Source organism: Chelon labrosus (assembly GCF_963514085.1).
Source record: "Chelon labrosus genome assembly, chromosome: 1".
Taxonomy (NCBI): Eukaryota; Metazoa; Chordata; class Actinopteri; order Mugiliformes; family Mugilidae; genus Chelon; species Chelon labrosus.
The window spans coordinates 9692607-9714094 of NC_140337.1; the positions used below are offsets into that span (position 1 = coordinate 9692607).

At 42.7% G+C, this 21488-nt stretch overlaps 2 protein-coding genes across 2 annotated transcripts; one reads left to right on the plus strand and one right to left on the minus strand.

Annotated features, from left to right (window-relative positions):
- Nucleotides 1-6699: 6699 nt before the first annotated feature.
- LOC311489416 (low density lipoprotein receptor adapter protein 1) lies at nucleotides 6700-11610 on the plus strand. Its single transcript, XM_084546487.1, has 3 exons — nucleotides 6700-7279; nucleotides 9062-9793; nucleotides 9913-11610. The coding sequence occupies exons 1-3, from the start codon at nucleotides 7264-7266 to the stop codon at nucleotides 9996-9998; spliced, it is 834 nt and encodes a 277-aa protein (XP_084402613.1). The 5' UTR covers nucleotides 6700-7263; the 3' UTR covers nucleotides 9999-11610.
- Nucleotides 11611-15226: 3616 nt separating this feature from the next.
- Nucleotides 15227-21487, minus strand: man2b2 (mannosidase, alpha, class 2B, member 2). Its single transcript, XM_084553094.1, has 19 exons — nucleotides 21295-21487; nucleotides 21029-21175; nucleotides 20768-20873; nucleotides 20515-20687; nucleotides 20307-20422; nucleotides 20048-20225; nucleotides 19553-19751; nucleotides 19271-19461; nucleotides 18994-19156; nucleotides 18511-18647; nucleotides 17902-18179; nucleotides 17601-17792; nucleotides 17227-17470; nucleotides 17003-17113; nucleotides 16726-16918; nucleotides 16312-16455; nucleotides 16107-16219; nucleotides 15910-16027; nucleotides 15227-15791 (listed from the first exon to the last, which is right to left on the minus strand). The coding sequence occupies exons 1-19, from the start codon at nucleotides 21427-21429 to the stop codon at nucleotides 15688-15690; spliced, it is 3042 nt and encodes a 1013-aa protein (XP_084409220.1). The 5' UTR covers nucleotides 21430-21487; the 3' UTR covers nucleotides 15227-15687.
- Between the last annotated feature and the right edge of the window lies 1 nt (nucleotide 21488).

The window sequence follows — 21488 nt, forward strand, 5'->3', positions numbered from 1 at the left end:
AAACAATGGCCCCGCAGGTCGGTTTTCGGGAAGAGACAGATAGAAATACAACTTTCCTGTAAGTAAAAGAAAGGGTTTTATCATTCTGGCACATCTCCATAAAGGTGTCCAGTTAAATGCTGTCAGATGGGCTGTAATTACATCTCCGGGGTTCACTTTTGGTAAGCTACTGGCAAGCATCAAAGCCGTGCTGCTATCAGTCTGGGATAAATTATCGCATTCACTCACAACTCAAACAAAACTGTTTTATATATGAGGATCATATTTCTTTTTCACTGATAGCGCCTCTTTAAAGCCTCCAGCTTCCCTTTCTAATTCCGAGTCTGTGAAAAGGTATCTGTCCTGTCACATTTTTAGCCTTAAAGGCAAGTCAAAACTGAGGTCAGCACTGTTTACAGACAACAGCTACTTACGTGTAAACCTGTTGCTACTGTATACATTAATGGTTTTGGAAGAGTTTAAAAACTATTCCTAGCCTTGGGCCAAATGTTAAGCTGTTCTGCATATTTGTGCACTTCCTGATATATAAAGTACTTATTAAGCGTAAGCTTTCAGAATTTGTCCCAGTTAGTTTGTTGTAGCTGATATCGTAACCTTAGAGGAAGTAAAACTGGAGCCAGGCTTTTTCTAAGCAAGGAAGCAAATGCTAAAACAGCAGATGAGTATGACAAAGCTGAGAGTCTACAGCTAAGCTAGCAGCTATCTGGGGCTGTACTCAGTTAACTGCTAATATTAGCATGCAAATATGCTCACATCAGCAGAGCTAACATGCTGACGATTATCAATACTGTCATAACATGTTCACTGTCACAAGTGTTAGCATGCTAACTAAGCATCATGGAATGCATGTAAAATCATATGAACCCTCAGTTATGTCATGAATGGGTTTTCTGAACTGAAGTACAATTTTGGTATCTCGGTATTGCCTGACTCTCCCTTAAGAAGTTGTGTACCATGTTTATTTCTGCTGTAAAGTCAAGTGTTTAAAAAAGGGATTAGTGGGGACTGACTAGAATTCAGAGCCAGCCTTGTGTGTGAGTTTTTGGCACTGTGTTAGCTTCATTAATATAGCCACGGGGCTTGCTGTTTGATTGGCCTTAAATTAAAGGATTATCTTATTTTACGTCTGGCCCTCATACCATTTTGGGAAAATCAAGGAATATCACATAACGTTAGGGTTCATCTTCTAGGAACCACGATTGTCTGTAGAAACCTTTGAACCAGTCAATCCAATCTTTAGATAAACTGTTAAACAGATATACTTATGGATATTTTGGGGGGACTGACAGACCAACAGATATACGACATTACCTTAGATCAAACACTTTGACTTAACAATGTGATGTTTTTAATCAACTGTTGACTCAGCAGTGTTTACCTAGTAAATACCCTGCTATGTTCACAGACCACAAACACTAAACAAGCAAATGACTGTACGTCATCCTGTATTTCCACAAAAACCTGCAGCTTGGGATGTGAGCGCAGCGTATCTAAACTCCAAATACACCGAATCACATAAGCTTCTGTAGCAACATCCTGAGGAAATCGCCTCTCCCTTAAAGCCTTACTGTAACGAGGCATCAAAGCCTGGGCTGCAGCCAAAAAATGTGATTTGTGCGCGACTGAAGAGGGTTTTAAGTGTATATACAACCAGAGTAACTATGTCGCACTCCACACTTTTCAGTTTCCAGTTATCAAATGGTGAAACCACCCATTTCTTTTATTTCTTCTTAAGTCATTTCCTGAGATTGACTCCTTTGAATTAATTCAAATAACAGGAAGACATGACTACAAGGCCAGCAGATACAATGAAACCCCACCAACGACTTCTCTTTTCAGAAACTGAGCCTTTTCCTTCTGTGAAACCTGAGGCCTGTTGTACTTGTTCGGGAAGGTGTGATAAGAGAGAGTAGATAAAGACTTGGACTTACACACTTCATTGTGATTAAATTGGCCCACTTTGAGTGGAAGAGCCGTTTTTGTTGCTTGATTGTGTCAGACCCAAGAAATTAAACCGAATTTTCCTAGTGTTTCACAAGCAAACCAACATCCTGAATTACTTGAATTCTACACAACACAAGTTATATCAGTAAGTTGTTGTTTTATCTGTACCGTGCTCGGGCACATGCCATACTCATCATAGACAACATCTCAGGACTGGCAGGCAAGTTATGTAACGCACCTCTGCTCCGATTATGAGATTTCACTTGATACTGGTTATGCAGGACACTCGTCATAACACACACGAGGCAGAGAAGCTCCTCCTTTCATCTTGCCTTCACCAGCAATTATTTGATAACAGAGCACAGCAACCCATAAATTTGTAGTCGCCATTTGTGTGTTCATATGTCAGTCATCCTCATCCGACTTCCTCTTACAGGTACTTACAGAACCCACCTCTAAAATATGTAGTGCATAGGTGAGTGTGCCATTCAAGTCAACGACAGCTCAAACTGGTAGGTTTGTGGACAGGTTATGTTTCGTAAAAAGCCACACATGAGTAAATTATGGTGAAAATAGGGAGCAACAGCAATGAGTTACAGTCTAAGGAAGTATGTGTCTCCCGATCCAAATTAATGTGAGCATTAAAACTTGAGGAAAATTCCATGTAGAATAATTTAAATAATAATAATCTACTATCGATTTTTGCATTTTAGGGTGCCTGTTAAGATCTGGCTAGGGACAACAGATGGAAACTAGCACTTGTAGCTAACTCTGGCTTGTTTACAGCAAGTAACTTGTTTGTTGATTAATGAGCATTGTCCCTATCAAATAAATAAACAAATAAATAAAATAAATAAACTTAAGAGGGATACTAAGATTACTGTGCTAGCATGCCCATTGTCACAGTGTTGCTAATATTGAGCACCCATGTCATTTGGCCTGTCACCATAATAGTATAGCAAGTTAGCATGTTAACATTTGCTAATTAGGACTAACACAGTTATTAGGTGTGCAGGTATTTGGTCGCCCTCCTGTTGAATATGTTGACCTAATGATGGTACGAGATAAAAAGTTAAAGGACCGGTGTGTAGGATTTAGTGGTATGCAGGCTGGAACCAGCAGAATGCCTGTCCCTTTCAAAGCATGTAGGGCAGCCGGCTGTGGGTACCACTTAAATGTAAAAACCTGGCAGCCCTTGTGTTTGGTTTGACTGTTCTGGGCTACATGATGGTGCAACATGGTGGACACCCATGGAAAAGAACCGTCTCCTTAAGTAGACATGAAAGGCTCAGTCTGAGCTAATGAAAATTCAAGGGCTAATACAATAAGTAACTATAAATGCTATAATCCATTTCTGCTAACAGATTGCCCTAAATCCTATACATTGGACCTACAACAAAGCAATCATAATTCATCAATAGGAACCATTTAATTATCGACAAGGTGTTGATGATTTTTACCAGAAACTACGAAAGTCAAAACCTGCTTGTAGAGGAAAACTCGTGGGATTACCAAAGTGACAGCTCCTCTGCTGAATGTGAGAAGAAGATTTAATGTCAATCCATCTAGAAGACGTGGAGCTATTTTAGTCTGGATCAGGTGATACACCATTGCGTTGATCAGCAGCTCTGGCAGATCACATGAAGGTAAAAGTTCACAGCATTGTTTTTGTAGCGCCGGTTGCAATTGCGACTGGATGAGCAGACTGTAAAGTGTTGTTTGCTTTAATAGAGTTAGCAAACTGGAATGCTGCCCTCATTGCAGACAGGCCTAAATGCTGCCGGTACGCATCAGTAAATGCCAACATTGTTTGATTTAGAGCACTTTAAAAAGAGAAGTGACTATAAAAGACTTGTACTCTGAATGGGTGTAGGCATAGTGTAATTTTACTTCCTAAATTTTCTGTTTGCCGTGCTTCCAACAATAGAAGTGTTTCATATCTGTTCTCAAAACACCATATTGAACAGAGGTCACAGCCCTGTAAGCATGATGGCACCTCTTCTAGTTATTTCTTCCATGCAACCTGTTTCTTGGAACAAAGCCCTTTATTTTGAGTCTTTGGTTAACTAGACATAGAATAGCCTTCTGGTCTGGGCTGGTTACTGTCTATTTTTAACCTGAATTCAAATCTAATCTCATCAAGTGTTTTTCATTTCTCTGCTAGTCATCTGTCTTTTTAAAGGTACATTGCGTGATTTTTTCGCCCATCAGAATCCCTGAATGTCATCCAATCTAAACTTTGAGCAGTGTTGATTTGACCATTCAAGGAGCTGTTTTGTTATTAAGTGTACTTTTCTTGGTGTGCCTACTTCCTGCTCGCTGTGGTCACAGATTGTCTTTGTTTCCCCACAATGACTTGTAATTATCTCCTTAGAGGGCTGCTAATTCGGTGGTTTCAGTCACAAGCAGCAGCCAGAGCCTTTGAATTAATAGCTGCCAATTTGTTCCTGAACAACTGGGTGTGTCTGTAGCTGCCAGACCCACTGATAATAATGGGGCTTATCTTATCAGACTTTGCCTTTTGACTATTGGAGATTTACATTTAATATAAATGATTAGCTGTATATCTTCTGCTGCAGGAACAATAACAAGACCAAAGGCCGATTTATGGTAAAGCCTTGGTGTCCGTTTGCATCACCCTCTCTACACAGCGCAAAGGATTCTGGAAATTCATCCAACATGGAGGTTACAAAAATGCAGTACTGCAACAGTTCCCAGCCCCTCTGTGATGATGACATACAAAATCTGAATGCTGATTGGTTGAAAGACTGGCTTGACTTGGAATGAGAATGACCTCAAGAGTTTACTACAAAACCCCCAAAAGAACAAAGAAGCAAGAGAGAGGCACAGACAATTGTGACATGCTAAAACTTGGTTTCACTCCTTTACAACAACCTACACAGATTTTTTTTGTCCAGTCTTTTGTGCAGCAGGTGTGAAGCTAAAGGACAAACAGCAGTCCAAACATGGGCAATAGTAGCTTACATTTTTGGGAACAGGTAGACGTGCGAAGTGATACGTAGTGCCAACGGTGTACCGAGCCGTTGCTTTAAGAGTCTACCGCTAAGCTAGCACTAAGGCTATGTGATACCACAGCTTCACTTTAAGCTAATGCTTATGTCGTGCTGACAAGCCAGCAATGACATTGCTAATGCACATACAGTCTGTTTGACACGATGATGTTGTAAGGCAACTGGTAGCTAAATGCGAAGGAACGTTATACTTGCTTACAAGAGAGGACACAACATTGTTAACTGTTACACTATCCTAATTTGGTTTAGCATGCTAACATTTGCTAATCAGTCCTCAACAAAGTACAGCTAAAGCGAATGGGAATGCCAAATTATGCACGATTTAATGAAACCTACAGAAGTATCCAGCATTTTTCTACCTCTGTACTTTGACCCCTACAGTCTTTACCAATCAATTATGCAATTGAAGACCCCATTCAATGTTTGCAATCACTGAATGGATCCCTTGATTGTAACGGTAAATAGACTGTACCTCCAATACAACAATCCTCTGCATGTTCTCACATGCCCAAGAACTGCAGCTGCAGCCCTGCCTATGCCGCAGCTTGGATGCTGACTCTGTTCTTGCTGCCCGTTGTGACATACGCAGGCTGTCTGAGATCGTCCATTATGTCACCGGTGCCCCAAGAATAGTTCCAGTGTGCCTTGCAAAGCACTGAGGCGAATGTGACGTCCAGAACTTAACTGTTGTTGGGCCAAACCCAGAAGAAACAGGGGCCCTACTGTTTCCCCACGCCAGGCCCGCCCAGCCACACACACATACAGACGCATACACACATGGAACCGTTTAAAGTTTTTCCTCTGCCACTGTTCAAAATACCCGCAGAGTAAACACTTGAAGCAGATCTGAACCAGTGAGGCCAACGATCCCATTAGAGACAGGCTGTGACGCAATGCGATGGTAATGAAAGGTAGTGGGTTTCAGATGTTTCCTCAGTATGGAGCTTCACATCGGCTTAAATAGAGCAATGTGAAACTAGCAGTTGGAGGAGCAAGGTGTCATGAGATTGTGAAATACTGCCATGTCAACAGTTGCCCATGTTTGGGAATATATGCGCAGGTTAACAATTACAAATGTTTAAACAAAACTTTTTAATTAGTGCTTAAAAAAATTGTCAATTAATCTGTTGGATAACTGATAGATACATTTCCAACAATTGTTGTACTAACTAACTAACTAACTAAAAAGTGATTTAAAAGCCAATAATACCAATGAGTAGGCAGTTGGAGCTCATCTGGATATTGTAAACTGTAAATTGAACAAATCTGGGTACACTGGCATAATGCCTTTGAGGCATAACAAAATAGTTTTGGTTGGACAAAATCATTTGAAAGAAAAGTCAATTTGGGAAAACGTGAAATCAGATATTCTGAATTGATAATGAATGAATATTTGTAAAAAGTAAAAAGAAATGCCAGAAAGTATTGAATCATTCATATGAGGCAAATGCTTTTTTTGGTTTCTAAACATTACATCCTTGCACATTAATTGTACATGTTAATTCCTCAAATAATCTGATCAACTCAAATAATCCAGATAATAATCTGTCTACTTAAATAAAATAATCTGTTTTATTTTGTATTTTTATAACTCCAATTGTTGAAAACCTCACATCTTCATATCATTCATTTCTAAAACTAATAAATGAAGAAATGGGTGTAAAATGAGACACACGTCTACATCTAAATACACCTAACTTTCGCTGGAACTGCCTAAATATTTCATAAACCTCAAGATAAGATGCCAAGCAATGACTTTTTAACAAGCTTCTTGGAGAACAAACTGATAAATCTATGTAAATATGTATAAGGCAATAACACAAAGTCATAAAATTCTTAATTATATGAATGCCAGTAAGTGGAACAAAGGCGGGTTAATTGTTATTCATCCTGTCTCATATTGTAAATCATTTTTCTTTTGTAAATCATCCCTTCAGCTCAGCAGACCTTCTCACTAACCAGCCTCCTCACCGCTCGGGCCGACGCAAGTGCTCGTCCACGTGTGTGACGGGGCCGCGCCTCCGCCGTTTAAAACGGTCGTCGCCAACAGCACCACTCACTCCGTTCTTAAACTCACCGCGCGTCCTTCACACACTGTTGCTTTCCGTCTGAGGAGCTCCGAGCGCAAAGAGCAGACGCTGGCAGTCGGACAGTTTTGTGTGTGAATGTGCAATTTGGCAGCAGATTTCCACCTGCTCGGTGTTGTTCTTTAAGAAATACATTTTTTTTAAAAAAGAGGAGGACGGGACGCTACGGTTTACCTGAGGCGCACGAGGACATCGTTTGCATGAAACTGTGGCCAGGTAAGACAGACTTTGAATGCTGTCTACTGAGAAATTTAAAATGTAAAAAAAATACTACAGTGTTTGTTTTATTCGCCTTCATGATATTTATTGAGGGATATGTTGCCTCTTGAGTTTTCCGTACAGTTTTTGAATGTATCATTTCTTTTCTCGCGGAACTGCGTTGTAAAATCTGTGTTTTTAAAGTTTCCACTCTTTTTTTCTGAGATTATATGTCCCACTGCATACTTGCGACTGTTATTATATCACCACCAGGCTTTGTTTTTTAGTTCGGCATGGAAGTGACATGCACATAACTTGAATTAAAACTTCTGTTTGAAAAAATATCCCCTCCAGCAACGAGTTATAGACTAACGCAGTGCGTCTCGAAATCAGAATTAAATGGAAATTTGAGCATTTAATCTTGGAGAAAATGTCATTTACATTCATATAAAATATCTAGAAGCTGCATCTTGAAACAACTGAACAGGATCAATGACTCAATGAAGGATACTATTAAAAAATATATCTTTAGTAGAGGTTAAATGAGTTCCTAATATAACCTCTTAGTTACCCTTATGTTGAGTGTGTTTGTGTTTCTGCCACATTTTTTGTGTAAGATTTTGTCCAGGAATATGTCAAGATGACTAGCTGTAGCTTAAAACAACTGTTTAAGGTAAATATTTGCAGAAATGTTCTGTCCATTTCGAAAGGCTCTGCACAGCAGGATTAACTGTACATGCCAGCTCTTTGCTGTGTCAGTTTACATAAGTATAGCTGTTTATTCAGATGAGGATGCATGATGTACCTGAATGCAAATTTAGATGATTTCTGTTTGATTGCATGTGACACTGTAAACCAGAGCCCTAATGGCACTGGTTTACAAAAATGTGGACAAATCAGTGCGTACACTATCTTTCCAAGTGAAAGTTGCGGTCTTGCACCGTCTCATGCAACTGTTATGGGTCAACCCAGGCCTGAGGTCAGCGTGCATCTTTTTTTTTTTTTTTTTGATGTGACATACTCACAAAAGCATGCCATTGTTTGCAGGAGAAATATTTAGGGGAGGGAATGCAAAGCTGTTTCCTGCGCAGGGGCTCGGCTAACAATGGCCACCTCCTTTAGAACAGTCGGTGGTTCTCCGCGCGACTCACTTCTGAGGAGGGAGCTAGGATGTTGAAAGAATGGCCAAGAAAAGAGAAAGAGGAAAAAATATAAAGATTAACACAATGGAGAACGGGCAGTTCTGTAGGGTTTTGTAGGATGGGAGACAATGGGAGGCCAGATGTAGTTACATAACGCTTGAGTTAGCAAGGTCACCGGAGCCTGAGAGTCCTCCAGTCGGCTAACAGTATAGCGATGTGAGAGTTGTTTGTTAATGCGCCTCAGTGTCACTTTTGTGTTGCCTTTCATTTATGTTGGCGTGCCTCCAGTTGTGCTTGTGGTTTGTACAGTATGTCTCTTTGAGGACAAGAACCCAAGCCAGCCCTGCCTGTAAATATTTAAAGGCTGGTGTCTGCGGTGAATGAATATTTGACACCGAATGCGTCACAATCCTGTTTGGTGGCCTTTTTGGTTTTCCACAAGTTGTGCTGACTTGCATGTTTTTTTTTTCTCGTCATGGATGAGATGGCACAAAAACCATATCGAAGTTCGATCTAAGAAAATCCTTGGAGTGATAAAAATCAATTCAAAGCCCTCCTTCACCTTGTTTAACCGAACACAGCTTAAGCATCTGTTTCCGCTTCATGCGCATTTGAAATGGATCCACTAACGTCACCGTCTTTATCTGCCTCGTTTCAGATAAAAGCAGTGGATGCAACTACGCTCCATCTACAGGGGGAACGTGGAAGACTGGGAGAGGTTCTGAAGAGGACCAGCTGACCACGGGCAGTTACACCTCAGCTAAGATTTGCTCTAAACCGAGCCTGAAGCGCACCATGTCCCTCGGCACTTTCCACCTCATGCAGACCCTTAAAAACTCGCCCGCTGCGTTGCGGCGTCGCTTCCGCCGCGACCGCACAGAGTCCCTGTCCCATGGCGATCCTTTATTTAAAGTCCACTATCTGGGCACCGAGAAAATCTTCTCTCTGGATCGAGAGCAGGCCCAGGACGCCATCACGCACCTGCTCGAGGGCATCGCCAACGGGAAGAAGCTGAGCAAGGACCACGCCCTGGTGGTCCGTCCGAGATACGTGGAGGTCAAGGAACTGAGCACAGGCCGGCAGCTCACCAAGACGTACCTGCAGGACATCGCGTACTGCGCCGCCGACGCCAGCCGGCCCAACGTGTTCCTGTACATCTGCAAGCATCAGGGGCAGCAGCTGCAGTGCAGGGTGTTCTGGTGCAGTCGGGCGGAGCGGGCGCGAGACATGACCGCTTGCCTGGCCCACTCCTTCCAGCGGGCGCTGACCGACTGGCAGCAGGACGGCTCGGCCACGCTGACGCCGGGAGAGGTCAAGGGAAAGCGCGTGGAGGAGTCCAACTCTCCCGCCAATGCGAAGAGTTCCACGCTGCCTGCCAGTCTGGGCAAAGGTGAGATTTCAGTTGAAGAAACCACGTGCTGTTCTGTAGAGTGAAGGCTGACAAGCTGCCACTGCTAGTTGTTGTTCCTTTTTCAGTTAAGCTAACCTCACTGTGTCTTGTCTTTTCAGTTCGCTGGAAGAAGAGAGGCTCTGTGTCTCGCAGCCCCCTCAGAGCCATCACCAGGAGAGGATCTGCCTCCGACAGCTGGAACTGATCCCCCGCTTTGACACTCCAAACGTGGGACCGCATTAACCTGATGACAACCGCAAGGTTGACAGCACTGAATGAAGGAAAGAAGGGAGGGAGGGACTGATTACAAAACATAAGGAGAAGGGGACACAAGTGGGAAGTGGGGAAAGTCCATATTTGGACATGTGAGGACCGCTTTGAGAGGATGTTTGCTATAATCAGTGAGTGTATGGACTTGAGGTTTTTTGACGCGGCAGAGTTGCCCAAGAGTGGCGTCCAAAGGGAAGAAAGAGTTGACGGGTTCCTTTTGTTCAACGCCGACTGCAAGGCCATGTGAGGACTGGACGTCCACTCCTCCTTTCGGCTGGTTTGCTGAGGTGCTCTGCTTGATACTGAAGCCACCACAGAGTTCGGTCTGTTGGAAAGAGACCGCTAAACCGACGCAGGCAAAACTGGAAAAAGACGCTGAAAGTCTGGACTTTTGAACGTCGACTTTTATTCAACGGACATTCGTGACAGGTTGTGACGATTTTGTTTTATTACCCTGTGACATTAGCAAGGTTGTCCCCGTCCTCTCCTTTGATATTGGATGGACAAATTCAAGATGAAGAGGGAAAATGTCGGCACATCATTTAAAAGTTTTTGTCTGGCGCTCATGAATGCAGTTACTTACTTACGCTTGGTAATCTCAGGAGCACTTTCTCCCAGTGTGATTTTTTTTTAATATGTCCTGCTCAAGCAATTGCACATTTGATCATTTTAAGAGGTCACTAGTTTCCATGAAATGTAGGACAGGCCCAGCACCTGCACCATAAAAGTAAAAATAGACCAGGGAAGAACTTGCAAAGTGAACAAAGTCCTTCACACAGCAACATCCAGCTAAAAAAAAAAAAAACAAAAAACAAAACAAGCCCAGATCCTAACCGTCCGCAGTGATAAATTATTTGCATTTACGTAGAAAAAAAAACACTCAACCGTGACTTGCGGGTGTGTTTGTGCTGCCCGAACACTGGGAACACTGTGTTCCTGTGTGGATGGAGCCTCTGTGAGGAATGCCTGGCCATGCACCTGCATTCCAATTGGGGGGGGGGGGGGGGATAATTTGAGAGCGTTCCTAAAAAGACCCAAATTCTTCTCCGAGTCCACCCCTGACTTTGCACGCTGAGCAGCTTCATTGGTTACAATATGCTTTTTACCTTTTCACACCGCCAAAGCCATAAAACGTGCCCTTACTACTTGAGTCCGTGTTAAAAGTGAAAGGCATGGGCATGTGCTGCACTGCGTAACAAGCTCTCGTGATTTCTATCTAAGGTTTACAGACGAGAGCCTCTGGGGTTAGTGGTGCACCCTTGAAGCTACCATTGTCTTCTCATTTCGTGTTTTATGACCAAAACTAAGCTAGAAATGTTACACTTTTTTTTTATTTTTTTTTTTTAACTGATGTGCCACTAGTCGGTTATTTTTTATCATTTTGTACTCGATGTATCTTTTCAATTACAAACGGCATTAACCCTCATCTCACAAAAGGGGGGTTGGCGTGCCTGCTTTAAAGTGTATTTTATCAATGTACAGTTTTACGTCATTGTACATATTTAATTATATATGTATTTTATTGAATATTAAAACTTTTTATACGACATTTCTTCGTGTCTGTGTGTGTGTATCCGCTGTTCAAATGTATAACCAGCTTAAACTTCTGAAGCTTTCACCCTGATTAATGATTCAGTTTCCAGGCTCGGACGGTTTTTAAAATGTTTTATTTGGCCCGGAGAAAGCAGAATTCTTGTCTTTAACTGTGTGTGTGTGTGTGCGTGTGGGAGTGTGTGTATGTGTATGTATGTGGGAGTTGAGAGATTGAAGGTTTTAGGGGGTGGCAGGGCAAGACACTCGGAGAGGCCCTGGGATTTTTAAACCTCGGTCATGTGATTCGTTTCCCAGGGTTATTACTCCTGTGTTTTCACATTTCGAAAAAGCCTCGTACGCGTGACTACCTTCCAGTGTCCATCTGGATGGTGCAGCCTTGAAACCAGTAGGGTTTGCACGCGCTGTACCTAAACAGCCGTGACGAGCTCTTTTCAAACCTGGCATTCGAGTTCATACGGGTTACATAAACGCAATCCGTAAAGTACAAACGCAAGAAATAAAAAGTATCCCACAACATCTTGTTGCAGGAAGTCCTCCTGCTGACATTGAGCTCAGTTAAATATTTTTTTTATATATATATATATATATATAAAAGTGCACCCAGGTGATTTTATCTTTGATCATGAATGAAATATTACAGTTACTCTTCTCCAGAAAAGTCCTTCAGCGTGGGGCTGCCGGCCGACCCGGGGCTGGCTCTGAGTCGCTGTAACTCCAGCAGGGATTGGACATGGAGGCGCCTCAGAGGCTTCACCTCCTCTACCACTGAAAGAAGAAAATGATATCAACAAAAAATGCATTCACTTTAAAATTAGATATACCGTAGCTAAGCATTGTGGGGGAGAGTATGTCTGAGGCCTTTTGTAATGTAGCTAAACAGCACCACCTGCTGGCTGCAATAACAACAGTTGTAGTGTGTTAATATTCAATGATTTACGAGAACTGCTGCCCTCCAAAGTATCCTACCTTTGTCATAGTGAAGCTCGTCCCGGTTCCCGTAAACCACATACAACTCCAGGAAGTTGAGAAGGGCTCCTGTGACGAGGAAGCGCTCGGGGACGGGAAGACCTTTGATGTAGCGCATGTCCAGGGCGAACGGGTTGGAGGGAGAGGGAACGGTGCACAGGCACACCAGCTCGCTGACGACATCCCACACACGAATACCTGTGTAAAAAAACAAAACAAAAAAAAATGCATTTATTGCAACGGAACCTTTGTAGAAGTCTTACTGTGACTGCTATTATTATTATCACCACGAGTAGCTTGTTTTTCTTTAATCCCCACAAAATAGACCAGTGACATCTGCATCTGATTTAGCTCATGGAAAATGGTGTAATAATTGAACACTAACTTAATCCTGTTAGGATTCCGCGCATTGTTTCCATACCTCGTGTCTGCCAGTCCGAGATGGACTTGAGTTTCATGGGCGTGTCCTTGACCATCGAATCGGTGCCGCCGATGTTGACCAGGCGCTCGTGGTTGGAGCGTATCCAGGCGTGGGGGCGTCCGTACTTGACGTAGCCGGCCAGCAGGAACAGAGTGCAGTTGACCTCCTGTTGAGGGGGCGAGGCTGGCGTGACTGAGTGAGCGAGTTAATGATAGAAGAAGGGCCGAGGTGGCTCTGTGTGAACTGGACTGAGGGCACTTACAGGTACTGCTATCTCTCTTTCACTGGGAGATGCAGGGAGGAGATGCTCCTCTGTGCTGGGCTCCCTATGAACACAGGAAGAAGTCGTGTTTTTTATCTTTTTGGCCTGCATATGTTTATCTCATCAGTTTACGACAGCTTTGGAGATAAGTCAGCAGGAGGTTTAAACACATACATGTGTTAAATGCAGTGTAGCACTATAGCAGTCTGCCATATAGATGATGTCAAGAATGACCCCATCTGCATCAGTGAAGGCCTTGACACACTAATGGATGTCAATCAATATGCTACCCCTGAAACTAGACACAAGTTACAGTATCCATACATACACACACACACACACACGGCTGCATCAATCACCTGACAGTCTGCGGCTGCGTCCCGGTATGTGTCTGCGACTGCTGGGAGTCTCGTGGGCCCGGAGGCTCCCCGGGCAGGGGGGAGCTGCTCCGGCTGGCCAGGCTGGGAGAGCTGCTGCTGGGAGAGACATCGCTGCTGTTGCAGCTGCTGGCGGACGAGTAAGAGGAGGCCCGGGACACCGCGAAGCCTGGGGAACGCCAGCCCTGCGAGTCGGGACACAGGGCATGAGAGTGTTTATGGAAAGTGTGTGCGCTTTCTAATACATCATCAAAACACACATCGCCTCGAGAAACTGACCAGATCCTCATTGACGACTGTCAGCAGCAGCTCCTCTTTCCCTCTGAGCCACGGCTGGAAGTATTTAAAGCCCTGTGAGGGAAACAATAGGTTTTTTTTTTTAGTCTGATGAGCTGTGTTGGACATCTCCTCATTATCTGTGTGTGCAGCCAAACCTGTAACGATCCAAGTAAAGCAAGGTCACTCAGGAAGTGCTGCAGCTTCCTCTTCTGCTCCCTCTCTCTCTTCTATCAAAACATAGACAGGACACATATTAATTACAGAGCAAGAACTAGAGCACCTTAGGGAGCTTTACAGGCCGTGCAGCACATCAGCACCCTCCCAGTTGTATCCTAGCAACACATGCAACGCCTCCCGGCAGCATCCTGCATCTCCATCATTAATAATGACTCCTTTCTTTAGATTAAACGATGAAAGAAAATCAGCATGGACAGATAGTTAACAGTAAACATTACATTAGAAGCAGTAAAATACACCTGACAGCTCTAAAAAACATGCTCCAATCTGTCTCATTAAAAGAGTACTTACACTAGCACTGCTCATCTTGAATCGAATTGCAGATATCTCCCACACAGGCGACCATGGCGTGTTATAAGCTACTGCATGCTGCACTGAGACTCATGTAAATACAACCTATTTTATGGTTGAACCGCCACGACGGTACACAAAGAGAGGAGCAGCTCTCCTCGGGTGTCGCCTTTTGCTTTATTCACTGTGCAGCAGCATGAATGTGGTTTGGTTAGTGGGGAGGTGAAGCCCCTAGCGGCCATGTTGGCGAACTGCAGCCCAGGTGTTAGCTTTGTAATGAAGCTGTATCTCATTCTCGTTTATAACCCCATCAAATCATTATGTAGCTAAAATATAGATTTTAAAAAAAGAATCCCTCAGTTTAAAGTATAAATGCTCATTTTCCAGATGACAAAATGTGAACTACTTTTGCATCTGTGCATTAATAATTATGATTTACCTGGGAGTGTTAGCTAAGTATAGCCTATTTTAGCATATAGCATGTTGTTGACTTCAGCTAACTTTCTTGCATTTATATTTTGTATTTATCAAATTAACATAATATATTAATGTTAATTTTATTGTATTTTTACTTCAGACACAGCCAAGATTAAAGGTTTGCCTCTGTTGTATTTTCTAAAGTTAAATAAGATAATCATATTCTGATTTAGCTTCATTTTGGCATAGTATTATTCATTTTGTCATTTAACTCTTTATTTAATTTGAAATGTTATAAAACAATATGTATAAAACAATAATGTTAACATGTAAAAATGAAATGTTCTATTGTGCTGGATAGCGTTTGTTTTTAATTCTCTTAATTAGCCAGCCTTAACCTAGCCCTAATCTAAAATCCCTTCTCTGTTAACAGGACAAATACAAAACTTTTAGACATCTCTGCTAAAATTTAGATAAGAATACAATGCTGAAACTCTAATGCAGTGCAGGTTTGTGCAGCTTTCACTTTAATTAATGTATGGATATACATAATTTCCGTTATCAGACAAACGTAATGTCTGTTAGCATGTGACAGTTAAGTCCGACATTTGATAGAAACATTTAGACACAAGTGTGTCAAAAATAATCACTTTATTCTCAGGACTCAGAAAGTTCAAACGTCATCAACACATCAGTGCCTTGTGATAACTCAACATGTGCAAAAACAGCATTAATTAACAGTGTAGGAAAGGATCAAATCTTTAAAAGAACTGTCAGATATTGTCTAAAGATTGGCGATCTTCACAGAAGACAAAACAACCTAGAAGTTATTGGAGCTGAAGTGAATAAAGAAAGTCCTGATCTCCTTGGGTGAGATGGTCACGGTGAAATCTTCATCTTGACATCTCTGACACCTTTTGTTCTCTAAAAAAAAAAAAAAGAGAGAGAGAGAAAACAGTCAGTCAAAGACAATTATCTGTGATTGGATATAATCAGGAGACACTTCAGTCCTAATATTTGTTGTTCTTTAGCAATTTCTCACTTTCTTCCGTATTATCTGCAGTTTTCCACTTCCACTTCTGCAGACTGGTGATATCCCAGGTTCCTGTGAGAGAACGTTCCTCCAGCATTCTCACTTCTCCTATTTCCTTCAGAACATCCTGTTCACACGACCATTAAAGAATAAGAATAAGAAAATCCAAAATATTCCTGTAGATAGAGATTACATTTTATCGGCACCTTTAAGTTTATGGTGACTGGCTTCGAAAGCTCCGGGTCTTCTCCCTCCTCGAAGAGATGCATGATTCTCAACATAACCCGATTGAAGTCTGGCTCAGAGTGCAAATCCTGACCTAGATGTATGACATAAAAAAATAGATCTGAAAGTAAAAACTACCTGAGAAGCATCTACAGTAGTTTCACATATTGTTTTTCCACTGCTGACCTGAATGTATGCGGCTGAGATGAACAGCATGATTTGAGCTGTAGTTCCATCCGGGGATGCTGAGGCTGAGCAGGTGGAGGTTTGGCGGCAGAACGACTGGACGCAAAGAATTACTTCTTGGCTCCTTCTTCTGCCAGGGCCTCCCTAAGCATACAATCATTTGGAGGGATTTGTCAGCTAACACAGACAACACATAGGTAATATAAGGTAGTATGAGTTCTGAAAATCAAGAGCTCAGACTTCTTTGTTCTTCAGGATGCTGAATTTTCTGTGCTTCTCCAGAGAGAAGAGACAAGGACAAGAAAATGAATTTGGACCAATCACAGTTGTTGTGGAATGCATAACTGTAAAGTTTAGTCACATTTCGGGGAGGTGACCATCAGGCATTAGCCATGTATAACAATAACCACTTACAAGGCTGGTCTATGGGCATGATGACAGGTCTGTGCTGCAGCTGTATTGCCTCCCTTTGGTAGAGCTTAGAGGTGGCGCTTACGGAGCCCAGCATCATCCACAGGGTTGGCCTCACAACCGAGCTGTCATTTAGGGTCAGGTTGTAGCCGAGGTTCCAGGCCAAGTTGTTCCAAAGTCGTCGATGGAGCATGACCTGGGAACAAAGCGCGAGACGTTAAGATGTCTCTGAGGGAGAAGATGCTAAGTGACCGTGTGTTAGCGTGGATTTGTTTTGTACCTCTACTTCTCCATTAGCTTGGCTGGACACACCGTGAGCTCTGTCGCTGAGAAGCACCAGTCTGCTGAGGTCATCCTCAATGTAGGCTGCCCGAACCATGGGGTAGTAGTTCTGGAAAATACATATGTGGATTATTTTGCATGTTCCAGAAATAATACAAGTACATTTCAGAATCAGAATCAGAAAAGATTTTCATGATTGTCCAGGTTTACTTAAAGACGTACCCTTGCTAACGTGTTATTAGTGAACTTCCTATACGTCCTCTTCATCATCTGGTAGCCATTGTCGTCTGTGTACAGGGTCTTGTTGTTCTCCAAGGAGGAGCTGGTCTTGAGGACAACCTCTGTGTTGAGATGGAGGGGGCCCAGCGAGTAGGTCTGCTCCAGCCTATGACACGGCAGTCTGGACCCGACGCATTCTGGGACACGGGTGGTGATTGAGTAGGCGTAGTCTTTATCGCTTTCCTCTCTGGAAGATGGAACATTGTCAAATGGACATGTCAAAATGTGATTGTACTGAACGTCATACATAGTAGTGTTTGCAATTAAAAGGTGATAATTGAAATTCTAATTAAACCTTGTTCCATAGTTTAACCCACCTGTAGAAGTACTGCCTGATCTCACTAACAATCTTTCCAGGGATAATTTCCATTTCTACAGCCTTGTAGGCCCGCACAGCTGAACCGTTCGCGCTGAAGATGTAGTTATCAGAGATGGGCCCCGCTTTTGTGTCTCCGTTTGCGTTGTATTCCCAGAAATCCTGCGTCATCCTCACTCGCCTTTTTTCCTGACTACCAATGACAGAAGAAAGAAAATTTGTCTAGTACGGTGGTATTAATGCTAAGCCATAGGGAGGAGAAAAAAGACTGTGTTCTACGGGAAGATGACCTAAAATCTTACAGATACGTGATGCTGTGCAGTAGATTGGTGTCCTGGTCAAACATGAGCTTGTAACAGTCATTCAGAACAGGCAGAAGCCGCCTCCCCGTTTTCACCCAATCCTTCACACTGCGTCTCTCAAACAAAACCCCTTTGGCTTCATAAGTGTAGCCACACTTGGACTTTTTGGAACACGGCTTCTCTGAGTACTTAATCAAGTATTTCCTGTACTGAAGGCCTCCGAGCTCCACCATGATGAAAAGGTCGTAGGTCACATTGGACTGTGCTGACTTCTGGATCTATAGCAGAGAGGGGAAGATTTTGAACAAGCTAATTCACACAAGATAGGGCAAGTACCAGGTCTAAGCGCTCATTTGTTACAATAAAATAGATATACCATTGTTAATTTAGAAGAAAAGTTTGCTGGAGTCTTACTTTCCCTATAATTGAGTAAGACTTATGGCAGCCAAAGTCTGCCACAATTTGGCAAGGTTATATATATATATATATATATATATATATATATATACACACACACACACAAAATATATAGATATATTTTGGTTTCGAACAGCTTTAGCATGTTTTTGCAAAAGGTCTTAATTTGTAGTTCAAACAATCAAAAGCTACCTGCGCAGGGACGGGCTGTCCATTGTCATCAAAGACGGTTGCACTCGGGAAGGTTACGGTGATGTTGACGATAGTGGTGATGTTCCATGCCAACGGGTTATAAATGATGACATGTTGCTCCAGAGCTTGATGAACACCTGATAAGAGGAAATATATGATTAATTTACTCAGACGGCAGCTCTAATGTTTACCACAAAAATTTGTTGGGTAAGCTTAGCATTAGCCAACAAATGCATTTAGCCTAATAACCGTTCTGCTAATATTTGTTAGCATTTTGAGAGTTGTTAAAGAAGAAGGTTACAGAAAAGGAATGAATGAATGAATGAATGAATGAATACTATCTGAGCCAGAGCTAACAGGTGATTACCCTAGCTTAGCACACACACTGGATACAGTCGGGAAAAGCTACAAAAACATTCAAAATCTTAAAATTCATTTAATTCATACACAAACAGAATGGAAAAATTGCATGCCAATTTACACCTTTTCTTTGGTAACGGTCGCCGAGAATGTCAAGGTTATGTGGCAGCAAAACGAGTGCAGCGACGAGCTCTTCCACTCCCATCATGGCCTGCACGAGGTGCTGCATGTACATGTTTGACACTTTGGGAGACTCTGTCCCTGTGATGCCATCATGGTGCTGGACCTACCAAATACACACCACATACAAGACTGTCTATACTTCTTCCATTATTTATTGATATTTCATTTTATTTTATTACCTTTCAGAATGATTAGGTTACATATCTGGAAAAATTACCTCAGAGACAGCCCAGCGTAGAGATCTGAGTTTGTCCAGGGCCCAGTCTTTAGCTACAGGTCCGTCTGGGAAGCTGATTCGATACCGGGTGAAAAGAGTCTCTGCTGCATACAGCTGGGAACTGGCCCGCCTCGCAACTCCTTTCAGGACGTTTCTGGAGGCGTAAAATCCCGTCCACGCCTGGTAGGGCTCTAGAAAACACGTGCACTTCCTGTCTTCAAATATATTTTATGTGACAAGCATTTCCTCTTTTTTTTTCGTGTTAGGAAACCGATGTCTTACCTGTTGAGTACGGCAGGAAATCTTCACCCCCGCGGACCTCCCACACAAGATTTGATTTGTAGATGGCTTGGAAATATTCGCTCAGAGTGGCATACTGCACCGTTACCCCAAACTCTTTGCTGTTCTGGTTGATGTACTTCATTAGAGGATCCATGTTGCTGAATTGAACTGATGAGTTGTAGAACTGTTTGTCACAGCCCTGAAACACAAGGATGGACTTTAAAATGTGTGTCTCAAAATCCCACATTTCTTCCTATGTTTCTACTTTACAGTAAGCCTGAATACACTCAAACAGATCTGACCTAAGACTGTATATAAAGACAGACAAACGCTCTACGACGTGACTTATGGGATTCATAGGTTTAAACATGGGGGTTTCTGGGTAGTGACTATCTTTTGGAGCCAGCCTCAAGTGGCCATTTGAGGAACTGCACCTTTGCGTTAGCTTCATTTTTCCTTCTGCCGCTTCAATTTGAAACAGCCCATTTTTCTCACCCATGGCCAGAGCACGTGGTTACTCCTGAACCACTTAGACCTCTGCTTGATGTTGTCCACCATGGTCTTGGCATAGGCATGTACTGTCTCCTTGGTGACGGGCAGGCTCATGTTGGGGTAGATTCCATTTTTAGGGGGGTCCGGGAACAACGCAACTCCGTTCCAGTAGAAACCAGAACTGAGAAATAAGAACACAGTGAATCACTACAAAAATAGTGACAGTAACGTAGATCAACAGAGAGTCTGAAAAATGGATTACCTGTTGGAGAACGGCAGGTGGGATGGAGTGCAGTAGCTAAACTGGTCCATAGTGTGAGTGAAGATCTCTTGCTTGGCTTTTAAAGATGGAGAACCTCGCCATACAAACTGCAGTTTCTGTAGATTAAAAAAAAGGAGATAAACATTCATTTCTCATTTTTCATGCAAAGCATTGGGGGTCATATTTAGATCAAGGCAGCAACTAACACCTTGTTTTTCTGCATGCTGTCTTTTAGGTCGTAGTCGATGCGCGAAATGAGATGTGCGTTGAAGCCAGCCAGGGAAAACAGGACCGGAGTGGTGGCAGAGGCTCCAAACGGATCCACGTGCCAGGAGAACTGAGGACGCACCCCGAACGTCTCATACAGGAAACCGTGTCCCTCTGAAACAGCGGGGAGGTTCTGGGTTATTACATAAGTCTGGAATGGTGGATTAAAGAGGGAAGGAAATGCGTTGCGTTACCCGTCATCTGCAGTATCTCATCATCTAGGTCAGTGACAGCCTCATCGTGCATCACTTGACCTCCTATGATGAACTCAAGTCGGCCTTCTTTCACAAGCTGTCGTACCTAGAAGGACAACAGAATCATATAACAGGATCAGTTTATTTCTCACAGTTAGAACGGCTCAGTGGCCATTAAAGAAGTCTTGTGATGAGTTGTTCAGACTTTATGTCAAGTCAGCACAAAGTATCGATCATGACACTATCATCATGTGACCTTACTTGTTTCTTATGGGAGTCTGAGGCAACAGTGTCCCACCACAGTCGAAAGAACTCCTGCTCCACGGCGATAAACCTGCGGTCTTTAAGCTTTGACAGCTCCTCAGTCACACTGGTGTACACATTGGCTGCATAGGCGTGCATACTCTCCTGTATCAAACACACACACATATTTATATTTAAAATAAAGAACACACTTATTTAGAGGCTGCCCAATGTATGCTTCACGAGTTTAACGCTTAAATAAAAGCCTGGCCATAGAAACCTACCTGAATAGTGTACACCCAGCCAACATCCATGTGGCTGTGAGGAATTACAAAGGTTTGAATTGGCTCGTTTTCTCCTGAAACTCCATAAGAGTAACAGCAACAAAAGCAAAACACGATAACGAATGTAAATCTCATCTTTTCAGCCCATAAAGGGTGAGGGTTTTTAGATAACTTCTCCAATATTCACCCAGACT

Excerpts from the sequence above, each read along its gene's own strand:
- man2b2 (XM_084553094.1), bottom strand. The coding sequence starts at position 21,429 with ATGAGATTTACATTCGTTATCGTGTTTTGCTTTTGTTGCTGTTACTCT. Across the intron at positions 20,688-20,767 it reads TGAGATACTGCAGATGACGG|AGGGACACGGTTTCCTGTAT; the intron begins GTAACGCAACGC and ends CCGCTGTTTCAG. Across the intron at positions 18,180-18,510 it reads GACAGCCCGTCCCTGCGCAG|ATCCAGAAGTCAGCACAGTC; the intron begins GTAGCTTTTGAT and ends TCTCTGCTATAG.
- LOC311489416 (XM_084546487.1), top strand. Across the intron at positions 9,794-9,912 it reads GCCTGCCAGTCTGGGCAAAG|TTCGCTGGAAGAAGAGAGGC; the intron begins GTGAGATTTCAG and ends TTGTCTTTTCAG.